The sequence below is a fragment of the Fomitopsis serialis genome (genome assembly GCF_022376445.1).
Source record: "Fomitopsis serialis strain Sig1Antser10 chromosome Unknown B0H18scaffold_97, whole genome shotgun sequence".
In the NCBI taxonomy this organism is placed as follows: Eukaryota; Fungi; Basidiomycota; class Agaricomycetes; order Polyporales; family Fomitopsidaceae; genus Fomitopsis; species Fomitopsis serialis.
The window spans coordinates 67,370-79,603 of NW_025955057.1; the positions used below are offsets into that span (position 1 = coordinate 67,370).

General features: G+C 53.1%; 3 protein-coding genes across 3 annotated transcripts; 2 read left to right on the forward strand and 1 right to left on the reverse strand.

Annotated features, from left to right (window-relative positions):
- Positions 1-445: 445 nt before the first annotated feature.
- Positions 446-2,455, reverse strand: B0H18DRAFT_1123398 (uncharacterized protein; the record flags this gene model as incomplete). The annotated part of the gene is made up of 6 exons (XM_048034686.1): positions 446-967; positions 1,023-1,397; positions 1,447-1,828; positions 1,899-1,978; positions 2,030-2,202; positions 2,302-2,455. 6 exons carry the CDS (start codon positions 2,453-2,455, stop codon positions 446-448), a joined length of 1,686 nt encoding a protein of 561 aa, XP_047888554.1.
- Positions 2,456-3,605: 1,150 nt separating this feature from the next.
- Positions 3,606-4,328, forward strand: B0H18DRAFT_863342 (uncharacterized protein; the record flags this gene model as incomplete). Its single annotated transcript, XM_048039736.1, has 3 exons — positions 3,606-3,736; positions 3,819-3,975; positions 4,059-4,328. Coding segments are annotated over 3 exons (558 nt in total), but the record flags the coding sequence as incomplete, so codon positions are not given.
- An 801-nt stretch (positions 4,329-5,129) lies between these two features.
- On the forward strand, positions 5,130-6,587 carry B0H18DRAFT_883398 (uncharacterized protein; the record flags this gene model as incomplete). Its single annotated transcript, XM_048040972.1, has 4 exons — positions 5,130-5,493; positions 5,551-5,684; positions 5,832-6,135; positions 6,187-6,587. Coding segments are annotated over 4 exons (1,203 nt in total), but the record flags the coding sequence as incomplete, so codon positions are not given.
- Between the last annotated feature and the right edge of the window lie 5,647 nt (positions 6,588-12,234).

The following is a 12,234-nucleotide window of genomic DNA, read 5'->3' on the forward strand; positions in this document are numbered from 1 at the left end:
GTAAGCGTATATCCCGGTATTCAGAGTTACTAAGTCGGAGGCCCTTACTCCAACATGTGAGCAAATAAAGATAAGCATCACGTTTCCCTTGGGTCGCTGTGACGCCTTCGATGATAACGGATGAATCATACGCATTTCGAGGAAGGATAGGTAATGTTACACAGCTACAACAGTAGAAAAGATGACATACTCGAGGCGACGATCGGTACAACTAGCGAAGACTACAAGAGACGAGGCGACTACGAGACGATGTGATGAGAAGACGACGCGGGGCGAAGTGGCGAGAAGGCGAGGAGGCGAGGAGGCAGAAGAAGACGAGGTGGCAGAAGACAAGGAGACGATAGAATGATGTAATGAGAAAATAACACAGGGAGCACCAGAACGTACTATGACCACACGACCTGTCCGTACGCAAGTGTCCACCCCGTCATCGCCGATAGACGACTCAGTCAGATTTGTTATCGCCTTGACGAGGACGCTTGACGTCCGGCTCCTGGACGTCCAGCTCGGCTTCGGCTTCTTCCATCCACTCCTCGTACTTCCGCTTCACGTTCAACACGTCGTCCTCCAACTCATTCGCTCGGCTGACATCCGGTACGATGTCGGGAGCAGGCAGGTCCGGCGAGAACCCGCATACCTGTCGCTTGAAGGTATCAAAGCGTTCAGTAGCAGTCGCAATTGCACCGGTCGTGATGGCGGTGATGAGATCGCTCAGAGGCAGTTCGTCCGCCTCTGACTTGGACTTGTTGAATGGCGCCGAAAGGAGGTACTCTTTCCAGGCGCCTCGAACGCCGTCGTGCAAGTAGACGTTGTCACCCTTCGCCTGCTGAGCCTTGGCGTAGGCTCGCCAAGCCTCACCACCCTTCTCCCAGATACGAAGTCGATACTTGGTGAACACGGACTTCCACACGTCGGTGAATTCCTTCAGTTTCTGCGCTTCATCGCCCTCGTACTTCTTGCGGACCTTCTAGAAGATGCGTTGTTGTGAGCTCGCAGTGACGAAAAGATTTGATTTGACTCACTATTCCTTGGCCCTTCTTCACCCATTCATCCACCGTCCATTGCTCTCGGTAACCTTGCTCCAAAGCAGCCCTGTGCTCGTTGAAGAAGCCGATGATGACGATGTAAGCCTCGAGTTCCCCGCAGAACGTGTAACCACCTATGGTCACTCTACCGGTCAACATGTTGCCCGGGTCCGTTGGCTCGAGCTTGCGTAGAGTTCTGCCGTCGATCGGCATCCAGTGGTTCCGCAATGCTTGTTTCTGCTCAGGCGTGGACTTGCTGGACGGATGTGGAGATTGGTACTTGGGGTGCTCGACGACCTTGACAGTGAGCATGAAGACCGGAAGTTCGTTCGAGTTCCTGTTCAATGTCTGAGGGATGCTGTATTGGCCAAACTGTCAAGGCAGTTAGTAGACATCAACTCGCGATACCTTCACCACGTACATGAAACACAAGATGATCCCACGCCTCGTTAAACCCCTTCTCGAAGACTCCGACAACGTGCTCCCCATGTTCGACTCGCAAATCGTAGTTGTCATCTTGCAGAAGGACCGGGAATCTAAGCGTCACGGCCCCGTCCGGGACCAACAGCGCCGGTCCAACCAACTTGCGGACGTGGCGAGAAGGGTCATCCGGGGTGGGAAGAGGACCTACAAACTTCCTCTTGGTGTCCGCCGTGAGCACGCCCTTGAAGCCGGGCATATTCAGGACGCAAGGCCCGCCATAGCAAACGGCGAGCAAGTCGCCGAAGAGGTTGCTGACATGCTCATGAACGTTGGTAGGTGTCGACATGGTGAGGATGTGGCTGTTGTGGTTGTAGTGGAAGCTATCGTATTCGAGGATTCGTTCAGCCAACACAACTTGAACGCTACGCTCGACGCACACGGAAGACTCACGAAAAGAGCTCATACACGTCTTTGTGCTCGTGCACAAGTTCAACGAGCTTGTCCCAATCAGACGGTTCAAGCTGAACTGTCTACTGCGCGATTAGCGTGAAGTTGTACGTCGTAGGATGGTGGTTACTTACCTCTTGAACGTCGTGGAGATGCGGCCACAGAGGATCCTCGACTAGGTCTCCGAACACCTTCTTAATGACCGGATGCTCGATATCGGTGTCGAGCACGTCGCTGATGCCGAGGTCCGCGATGTCTGTGAAGTTGCCGGTGTCTGCGCTTGAATGACCTTCAGACTCTGCGTAGTCTGAGCAATGATCAGCGGTCTGGCAAGGGGAAAGGAGGCTCTTACTCACCGTGTGTTTGACTGCTCTCTGTTTCCAGGTCGTCCAACGAAACAACATACCCTCTAAGCTATCCTCGCGGCCGAGGTCTCTCAAGTTCTGCTCCCTATACTCCAAGTTGACTGCCTTGACACCGTCAGAGAGGTCCGCTGTGTTGTAGAAAGAGGAGACGTAGGGCTGCGCGACCACAGGCCGAGCGGGAGGGCGTGAAGCCATAGTGTGCGCGCAGAGTGATGCAAAGCGGTAGAATACAGCAGTTCGTAAATCGTGAATGGTAAAGGGGACCCGAGGCCTGAGGCCTCAGCTACAGATCCTGACTCTGTCTATTATTCGGATACCGCCTTGTGTCGTAACAAGGCGGCCGAGCCGTGGGAAGCGTGTAGCTCCATGCATATTCCCACGCCACTGCGCTACAGGCCAGGTAGTATGTCCGTAGCAAGATGTAGATCGCAGAGCTAGAGCAAACGCGTTGTAAAGGTAGGACTCACGGTGTTGCCAATATATCCGCTTAGGCGACCCTCGATCAGTGATCAACCGTGCGCGAGAAGCTTGTCTGATGGAGGAAAGCACAAAGTCACAGACCCCAGAGAGAATTGGCAAGTAGATGAGGACGGTGAGAGGTAGGATTGTTTTGAGGAGTCAGACAGGTAGGAGATGGAAGCTGAGAAGAGAAGAGTCGCAGCCGCACTGTGGGAACACTAGGTCCCGCGGACACGCACGTCAAAGACCGTTATGTAACGGAAGGTCAATTGAGTAAGGGGATCGGCGTACAGGCGCGCACGTCTTGCGCGGTCTTTTCCACCTTCTCCTCCAGTCTTCAGATACCGTGCGTCTGTCCTTCCATCCTCTGAATAATTGACGACTGATGTGAATTAATTATTGCAGGTCATGGGAAAGAGACGCCGCACCTTGGAAGACGTGCTCTCGACAACATGCTCGGCGTGTAATGAAGGGTTCGATACAATGCAGGGCCTCGCCGCACACCAATCCATGAGCCGTAGATGCGCATGGTACAAGAAGGGGAAATTAAAGGCGGTATTTGACTGTGGGGATATTGAATATTCCGATTCCGACGATGAAGGCCCTCGGGATGCTAATAGACTAGGACGGTGAGTGTTCTGAATTTCCAACAGTGACATATGTAATGTACTTCTACAGGTCGTCCAGCCATGTTGACCCAGACGACAGAGGCGAAGGTGGAAGCCGATTAACTACGAGCGCAGACGTCAACCTTCGTAGCAGCCCTGTCAACTCCCCAGCATCTTCAGATGAAGACCCTGAGGACTTCTCCGACATTGGGTCCGTCTATGACTTCGTAGAGGTCTCTGCACAGAGAACTGAAGGCGACCAAAACACTGCCGGCACGTCTTCGAGTCATTCCAGACGAAACACGATCAACTTGGACGACGATGAAGACATGAGGGTTGAAGATGTCGACTTGAATGCTGCCACGGTTATTCGAACCGACGAGGCCGTACGTAGGAGCTGGCAGGAGCAGTGGGAGAAGGAGAGGGAGGTACAGTCACCAGGTAAGCCGCTTTACACAGTACTACAGTTTCGTAAGTTACTGAACAGTGAGAATTCATTGCACAGACAAAGACCCCAGTGAAGATATTGAAGAAACCGCAAACCCGTGGGCGCCGTTCCAGTCCGAGATGGACTGGAGATTCGCGTCATGGGCCGTTCAGGAGGGCCTGAGCCAAGGCTCTGTAGACCGAGTCTTGGAGATTCCTGGGGTGAGTTGACTTGCGTTACAGACTGGTTGGATTGTGTGTAGTACTAACTACTATTGCGACTATGTGCGGCCAACGTACCCTAGTTTCAGGAAAGACTAGGTCTGTCCTATCACAACTCGCGCTCCCTGCTTCAGCGAGTGGATTCGCTTCCAGAGCGTGCCGAATGGAAGGAGCGTTGGCTGAGCTTCAAGGACCGACCAAACGAGCGCCACCTAGTCCAGTTTCGAGACATCATCGAAGCCATTAGGACTTTGTTGGGCAACCCGGCGCATGCAGGTCAGATCGTCTATCGTCCGCGTCGCATCTTCAGCGACGGATCGCGAACCAGTCGCATCTACCATGAGATGTGGACCGGACGCTGGTGGCACGCTGTGCAGGTGAGTGTTGTCTTGTGTTACTTTGAACGTATATGAGTGCGATTGTATTAATGTTGTTCTCAGAGTCTCTTGCCTGACGGAGCTGCTGTTGCGCCCGTCATTATCGCAACAGACAAAACGCAACTGACGCAGTTCTCTGGGGGAAAGTCAGCCTATCCTGTTTACATGACGCTAGGAAACCTACCACGAGCTCTGCGACGCAAGCCGTCTGAACATGCATGTATCCTCATAGGATACCTCTCTGTTGACAAGATCGATTCGGACGGCATTACGAAACGCAAGCAACGCGCCCTCGCGCAGCAATTGTTCCACACGTCCGTACGTGTCATCTTGGAGCCCCTTGTCGAGGCCGGAAAGCACGGTATCGACGTGACCGGAGGGGACGGTGCGGTGCGCAGGGTGCACCCCATTCTAGCCGCATACGTGGCAGACTATCCGGAGCAATGCCTTGTTACATGCTCGAAGTACGGTACTTGTCCAAAGTGTCAGCTCCCAGAAGACAAGCTTGAATCTCCCACTCCTGGCACGTCACGAACCTCGTTATGGACCCTGGACGTTCTGCGTCTCGCGACCGAGAACAGCGATGGAAAGAAGGATTCGCCCGCGTACGCTCGTGCTTGCAACGAGCTGAACGTCTGTGGATACGTCGTGCGTCCTTTCTGGCGAGACCTACCGTACACGGACATCCATGCCTGTATCACACCAGACGTTCTACACCAACTATACCAAGGCGTTTTCAAGCACATCATCCAGTGGTGTACTGAACTCATTGATGCACAGGAGCTCGATCGTCGCATTCGATGCCTGCCGCCTGCCTTTGGCACTCGCCATTTCAAAAACGGAATTTCGGCGCTTTCTCAGGTCTCTGGCACTGAACGGAAATACATGGCGCGAATTCTCCTCGGGTGCCTGGTAGGAAAGATCCCCAAGAATGCGATTGTCGCATTTCGCGCCATACTCGACTTCATCTACCTGGCGCAATACCCGACGCACGACGATACAACCCTTCAATACATGGAAGATGCGCTCAAGGTCTTTCACAAAAACAAGGAAGTTCTCGTCAATTGTGGCGTACGAGAACACCTTAATATCCCCAAGTTTCACTCTCTCCTACATTACGTTGAATCAATTCGCCTCCTAGGTAAGTTTCACTCTCTCCTACAATACGTTGAATCAATTGAATCAATTCGCCTCCTAGGTACAACAGACAACTACAATACCGAGGCATTCGAACGCCTTCATATCGATTACGCGAAGAATGGCTGGAGGGCCTCGAATCATCGAAACGTGCGACCGCAAATGGTGATCTGGCTTGCACGCCAGGAAAAGATGGTAATTTTCAGCTCAACAATGCGAAGACAATTGCAGAGGGATGACGATGAAGAAGAAGATGCAGAAGAGTCAGAGACAAGCCCCCCTGTTGAACACACTGGCAAGACGAGCATCAAACTGCCGAAGCATCCAACGGTAGCGATGCAGTCCGTCGATCGCATTGAAGACAGACACAACGCACCTGGTTTCAAGAATATGCTCGCACAGTACATCTATATTCTCAAAAACAATCGACGTCTCACTCCCACTCAGCTTCTCACCGCCGTATCTCATATGCCCTTCGATCGGGTAGACGTGTTCCACGGGTTCAAGTTCGCGCCGGAACCCTTGACAGACAGCAAGGAAGAGACTGATGCAGTCAGGGCGCGACCTTCTTTCGGAGAACAACCGGCGCGGTTCGATACAGTCGTAGTATTGAGAGAAGATGATGCCGAGGCTACAGGATTACAAGGTGCGCCTTACTACAGCTTTCTCCAAGATTTCTATTGATGTCTGCTAACAGGAACGAGAATCGGACGCGTTAAAGTCATCTTCAGGCTTCCGAATCGCATTAAAGACCCGCGCACTCGTGTTCCCCTGAACGCCCCTGCGTCATGGGCAGAACAAGGACCACTGGCTTATGTAGAGTGGTTCGCGAAGCTCCCAACCACTCCTGACCCTACGCATATGATGTACACAGTTCATAAATCACCATTGCGTTCGGACGGTAAGCCCATTGCAGATATTATTCCCCTCAGTACTATACGTCAGTCTTGCCAGTTGATACCTACATTTCCAGGTTCTGTAGGTGATAAAGCTGAGCAACTACCTACTGACTGGAACACTCATACTGTACTAGATGTTGCTTCGAAGTTTCTACTTAACAACTGGGCCAGTTCCTATGCATACCAGACTCTGTGGTAGCTAGTCATACATATAGATCTTGTGTTTAAGACCTCAAAGTGAATTGAAATGCGGCCTTGAAAATTCCGAAGCTTGTGTGACCTCAACTGACTTTTGCGTTGCTGGCTTAAGTGAAAACGTCCAGACTAATGTGTCTTAAGCAATGGAAAGTACACCTTACGCGCTCTAGAGCACCTTGAATGCACTTTGGTACATATATAAGGGCGTAAAGCCTCTGAGAGTACGACTAGTTCTTTTAAAGACCGCTTAAGTTACCTAGGTTTTTCCTGATGGTGCTGCAGAGACGCAGTGGTATAGCCGGGACGGTGCTGAGCGTGGTGGTGGGTGTGAGAGACAGAGGGCGGCAACTGACTGCAAAGCGACCGCCGCCACTGAGAGGAGATTGCACCATACGTACCAGGGCGGGCGGGTCTCGGCGAGGATTAATTTCACTGAACTCGAGCAAGTCTAGTGCAATGGCAACACATATGAACATCTTTCAATCCAATATTGTACATGAGGGAACTGCGATACGTTGATTACGAGACAGCGCGATACGAGGCAATGTGATACAAATACATGGAAGAGACAACGAGACCGACGTCAGACGGCCACCAAGCAATACCACAACAGCACAATCACGACGCGAAGACGTTAGATGAGCTCGAGGAGGTCGTCGAAAGTGAGGTTCTCGTCAGCGCCATAGTCCATTTCAGCGCGGGCCTGCTTCACCAGCATGTCCTGCACCCACTCGAAGCTCTTGAGGTGGTCAGTAAACGACAGTCGGCTCTGCCGGATGAGATACTTCAGCATTTGCAACGCTTCCATAATGTCGGGGCTGAGGCGGCTGCGCCGAGCTGTGTCCGTCTGCCCCGCGGAGGAGAAGACTCGTTCGCAGGGAACCGACGTTGCCTGCGTCGGAAGGTAGTCCAGTGCGATCGCAAAGATCGTAGGCCACTGCGTTTGCGCGGCGGGCAGCTGATAGAGTGCATTGAGCCCACAGAGTAACAGAGTCAGACAAGAGGTAATAACTCACACTCCAGTATGCGAGCACGTCGGTAAGCTCCATGCCAACGCCTCTTTCGACCCAAGAGAGGTATTCGGTCTCGACGGTCGTGTCGACGGCGTTGTTGACACGGCCCACAGGCTGCTCGTCGTCCAGGCTACGGACAAAGATTTCATCGGCTGTCGCGTACATGCCGCGCAATCCCTGAGGCCTTTGCGGCTGCGATGGTCCTGCTTGACGCACAGCAGGCGCCGCTGCTGCCACAGGGAGTCGCCGAGCCGCGTACTCCCTCATCTGCACCGTAATTGTTGCATCAGTAGACGCACTGCATAGAGTAGCCATTTGCTTACTCTGCGCTTGACGACGTCGACGGCGCGCTGGTAGTAGGGCTCTTCCCAGTGCTTCCGCATATGATCGAGCTTGTACTTAGGGTGAACAACTAGACAGTGAATTAGTAAGTTGGTCAGAAAAGAGGAAGGTCACGTACACATGCAAAGAATATAGCTATCAGTGAGGTCCATGTATTTATAATACTTGATCGCGACATCCCGACCCGCCATGATGACGCCTTTGAGATGCGGCCTAACCGCCGCGAGCTTCTCCATGTTCGTCAAGTAGATCTCGTACTGGGGGATGACATCCGCGAGCAACGGTTGGCGCTCTCCAGCCAACAGCATCTGCAGCGTGTGGCCAGCCTGGACACAGTTGTCAATTCTACTTATATGCACTGGCGAACTGACGCACCAGGAGCACGAGGCCCGTCTCTGTCAGCGTCTCGATTTCGCCGGGGGTCATAGCGGGGTAAGACCTCGCGAACTCTGGGTTTTGGTCCAAAAAGATCTTGTAGACCTAAATTGATTGACATCAGTATCTGTTGATAGTGAGCGAAGAGCACTCACATCTTGCATAGCCAAAAAACGGAGGATCATGATATATGTGCTGTCCCATCTTATCCTGATGTCGATCACGAGGATCATGTCCTCGTGGAATACGTCGACCTTCTGGGCGTCCTCCGGAAGAGACGCATTCTTGACCAACGCACCGGCATTGTGCATTGCAACCGACGTCGTCCAAGAGTCGCGGCGGCTAGGAGACGCGCGAACTGCGATACAGATCTCCCTAGTCTTCGACACTACGGACATCTTCACAGCGTCGCCGCGGCGATTGCTTGCCGGTTGGGTACCGTCGCTCTCAGGAGCCTGGATTCCCATGTATGTGGTCATAGTTTGCGACGCTCGATTGACTCCATGAGCCAAACAGTGGATTTGATCCTGGTTCTGATTGAAGTCGCGACGAGCGATCGGGTTCTCCTCGAATTTCGTCTTCAGCTCGGACATCATCTTTGCGTTCGCTGTTGCGGAGTCCATCGTGAATCGTCCGACCTAAAACAAGCAGTTAGTAGGTTGCTTCGAATGAGACTGATGCAGTGACCTTAGACAAGATATCGGCGCGCTCCAGGACAGAGTAGACGGCGTTCGCGAGGTTCACCCCTAAGTGATCAAATTAGAGTAAAACTAGGTGTACGCTTTCGGACTTACCAGTATGGCTTCCTTCGAGCCTCCGGAAACCAATAACGGCTGACTTTAACACGATATCCGTAGGCAGTGTTCCCTTGGCAATCCAGTGGGCCGTGACACCGACGTAGGCGCGTCGAGCTGGTTGCACGCGCGCTCTCAGTAATGCGTTCGCTTGTATCCCTGTGCGTGCTCACCCTGAGTATCCCAACCATCAGTGGTAAAGGATATCTGACCGCGCGAGAGCTATCCGGCGAGTGAGCATTGTGTTATCCGAACATCGTATATCACGTACCTTGAGCTGGGCCTTAAGCTGATCAAATGCGCGGTTGAACTGCGCCAGAATTAACGACCGCATCTGATTACGCTTCGGGATGTCCTCGTCGGCGAGGTCAGGATTGAGCAGCCGCAAGAGGTGGCGTAATTCAGGTGTCTCGACCACCGAGATTGGCTGATGATGCTGTCAATGTTTGCTTTACATACCCAAAACAACTCGTACTTACTTGGTCGTCCACGACGACCCAGTTTACGAGCCGCCTGTGAAACTCTTCGCGAGAATACTCTACCACTGGATAGTTTTGGTCGATATCGGCCACCACCTCCGCAGCCTTCGCTTTGGCCTTGTAGCTCGGCAGCTTGTTGGACCAGCGCCCGGCCTCAGCCAAGCGAGTGTACTCGTCGCGGTGGTAGGCGTCGAGGTGGCTTCGGAGTGGACTATTGCTCGTTTTTTCCGCGTAGACATAGTTGTGGCAGGGCCACAAGGTGTTGATCTCGACGCCTTTCTCCTCTGCCTCAGCGACTGCCTTCTGATGCGCTTTCCTGTCGCTCAAATTAGCAGAACAAATATACTCTATTGTACGTCACTTACTCGCACACGATGCATATAATGACAACCTTCGGGGGATCGACATCAAGGGCAGTGGTGGTGACAAGTCTAAAATAGAAGTTCATGTCAGGTACACTTCCCTTGCTTGCTTCCGACCGTGTCATGGCGGGACCGGACTCTAGGCCCGCTCGCATTTGCATGATCTGCGCGGACGCCGCGGAGGGCGGCTGGACCCGGGCCTCTTGTGAGCGGATAGGCGGTGCGGCCTGGTCGCTAGTCAAAGTGAGCCAATTTTGTCCCTGGGGAAGCGCAGCGACCTGAGCCGGGGCGGCGACATCCTCATCATCCGAGCCAGACGATATGTTGCCGAGGTTGCGGGTGAAATCTTCGTCCTCGGGAACTGGAGCTGGCGCAGGGCCACCCCTGCCACGACCGGGAGCACCACGAGCGCCACGAGCGCCACGAGGACCACGAGGACCACGAGGACGGGACATCCCTAGTAGTGAATACGAGAAGAGGACGTATGACTGGTGCTGGAGACGAGGAGTCGCAGACCTCCCTCGCGTCTTATAGTTGAAGTGTACTCATCTATTCTAGGCCATGTCCGCGGTCAAGACTGACCTCGGAAGATGAACTCACCGTGTATTCGACGATCTTCCTGCATATCATCCAAAAACATCGGGAGGCGAGCTCACTGTGCGTTCAATTGTCCTGCAGATCGTTCATACTAAATATCGGAAGATCAGCGCACCGTGCATTCAATGATCCTCTTGTAGATCATCCAAACACGAAGTATAACAGCTGAGACTAAGGACTTGAATTACGGCGAAGCCGGTATGCATCCTCGTACGTTCTGTCAGATTTACTGGATGCAGCAGTGAACCATACTACTCGCCTGAAGTCCTGCATTCGTAACATTGATATTTGTGGTCTGGTATTCGGGGTATGTGCTCCGTTATCCTATCGCGGCCCATCAGCGGTCGTGCATAGTAAGTTCTCACTCACGCGAGAATTAGCTAGTCGAGCCCAATGGGTCGGGGAGATCGGTAACAAGAGCTAGGCTTTCATGCTGTTACGGGTAGAGTCCACAGAGTAAAGGAGTGGGAGTATACAACGGCAGTATGAAGCGTGGTGAATCGTAGAAGAGGAAAAGGAAGATGCTTACTAGCGCACGACCTTGAAGGCATGGAATGAGCAGGCGTGGGAAGATCGAGACGCGCCTGTGGACTTCGTCCTCATCGTTGAAGTCCTCAGTGTCACCCAAACTGACATCATGCCTGGGTTGGACACTCCAGCTCTGTAAACTAGAACAGACCGTGTCTGCATCCTGGATTGCGGGATGGTTCGACTCCTGGACCAAATCGCCGTCACCGCCATCGCCAGGTATGCAATTTCCTCTCTTGTATTTGCCTTCTATAACCAATATGCGCCCCAGACATTTGCGGATGAGATGGGCGTAGATGATGAGATGAGGTGAAGCATGAGGGCAAGCCTGGCGTGTATCGCGGTCGTCGGGATAATTGACGACGCATTATTTGCTTTCGGGTATGTTTGTGCTTCTCGTTAGTTTGGTATTTTGAGGACGAGCAGACTTCGCCGCGGGCGCACATGTAAGTGTCGATCTGGTTAGCTACGTGACGGTGGGTCAGCGTGTAATGGAAGTCACCCGCCCGCATAGGTCAGAATCCTCTATGCTCGCGTCCATACACCAACTTACAGATACGCTTATGCAGTCTGGCTCGCCTGCACGCTCGACTTCATCTCAGGCCTGTCGACCCTCGTGGGCTCCGCCGCCTTCTCAACCGCAATGAGTTTCTCGACGATCGGGCTCTAGACATTTCGCGGCGTCTCCATTGCACTACGCGTCATCTACGCCTCGCGATTCGTCCACGGCCCTTTCCACTGATGAGAAAGGTCAGTATCACCCGGTGTCTCACGTCCAGGGGACTGCGACCATGCTCCCTTACACAGTTATAACTGCAGCAGAACTTGTCATGTCGAAGCGCAGCCGCACCATTGGAGCAGCATGTCGCTAGCAATGCGAAGGGAGAAGTGTGACCGCCGCACGCGATTCCCGCCAGTTCATGATGAAGGACTGCCTCTTGACGAGTATGGCGACGACCTCCTGGACGTGGAGCGTCTTGAGGTCATTCGGATGGAACTCGATGAGGAATCCGCGATACGCGAACGGTTCTACGACGCGAAGCCGCTTGCTGGCACCTCGCATGTCAAAGGATCGTCGTGCCTTACTACAGGTATTGGAACCTGAAGCTGCCTATCATGGCGAACCTGTACCGCTGGGTCAGACACTCCTGTCGGACC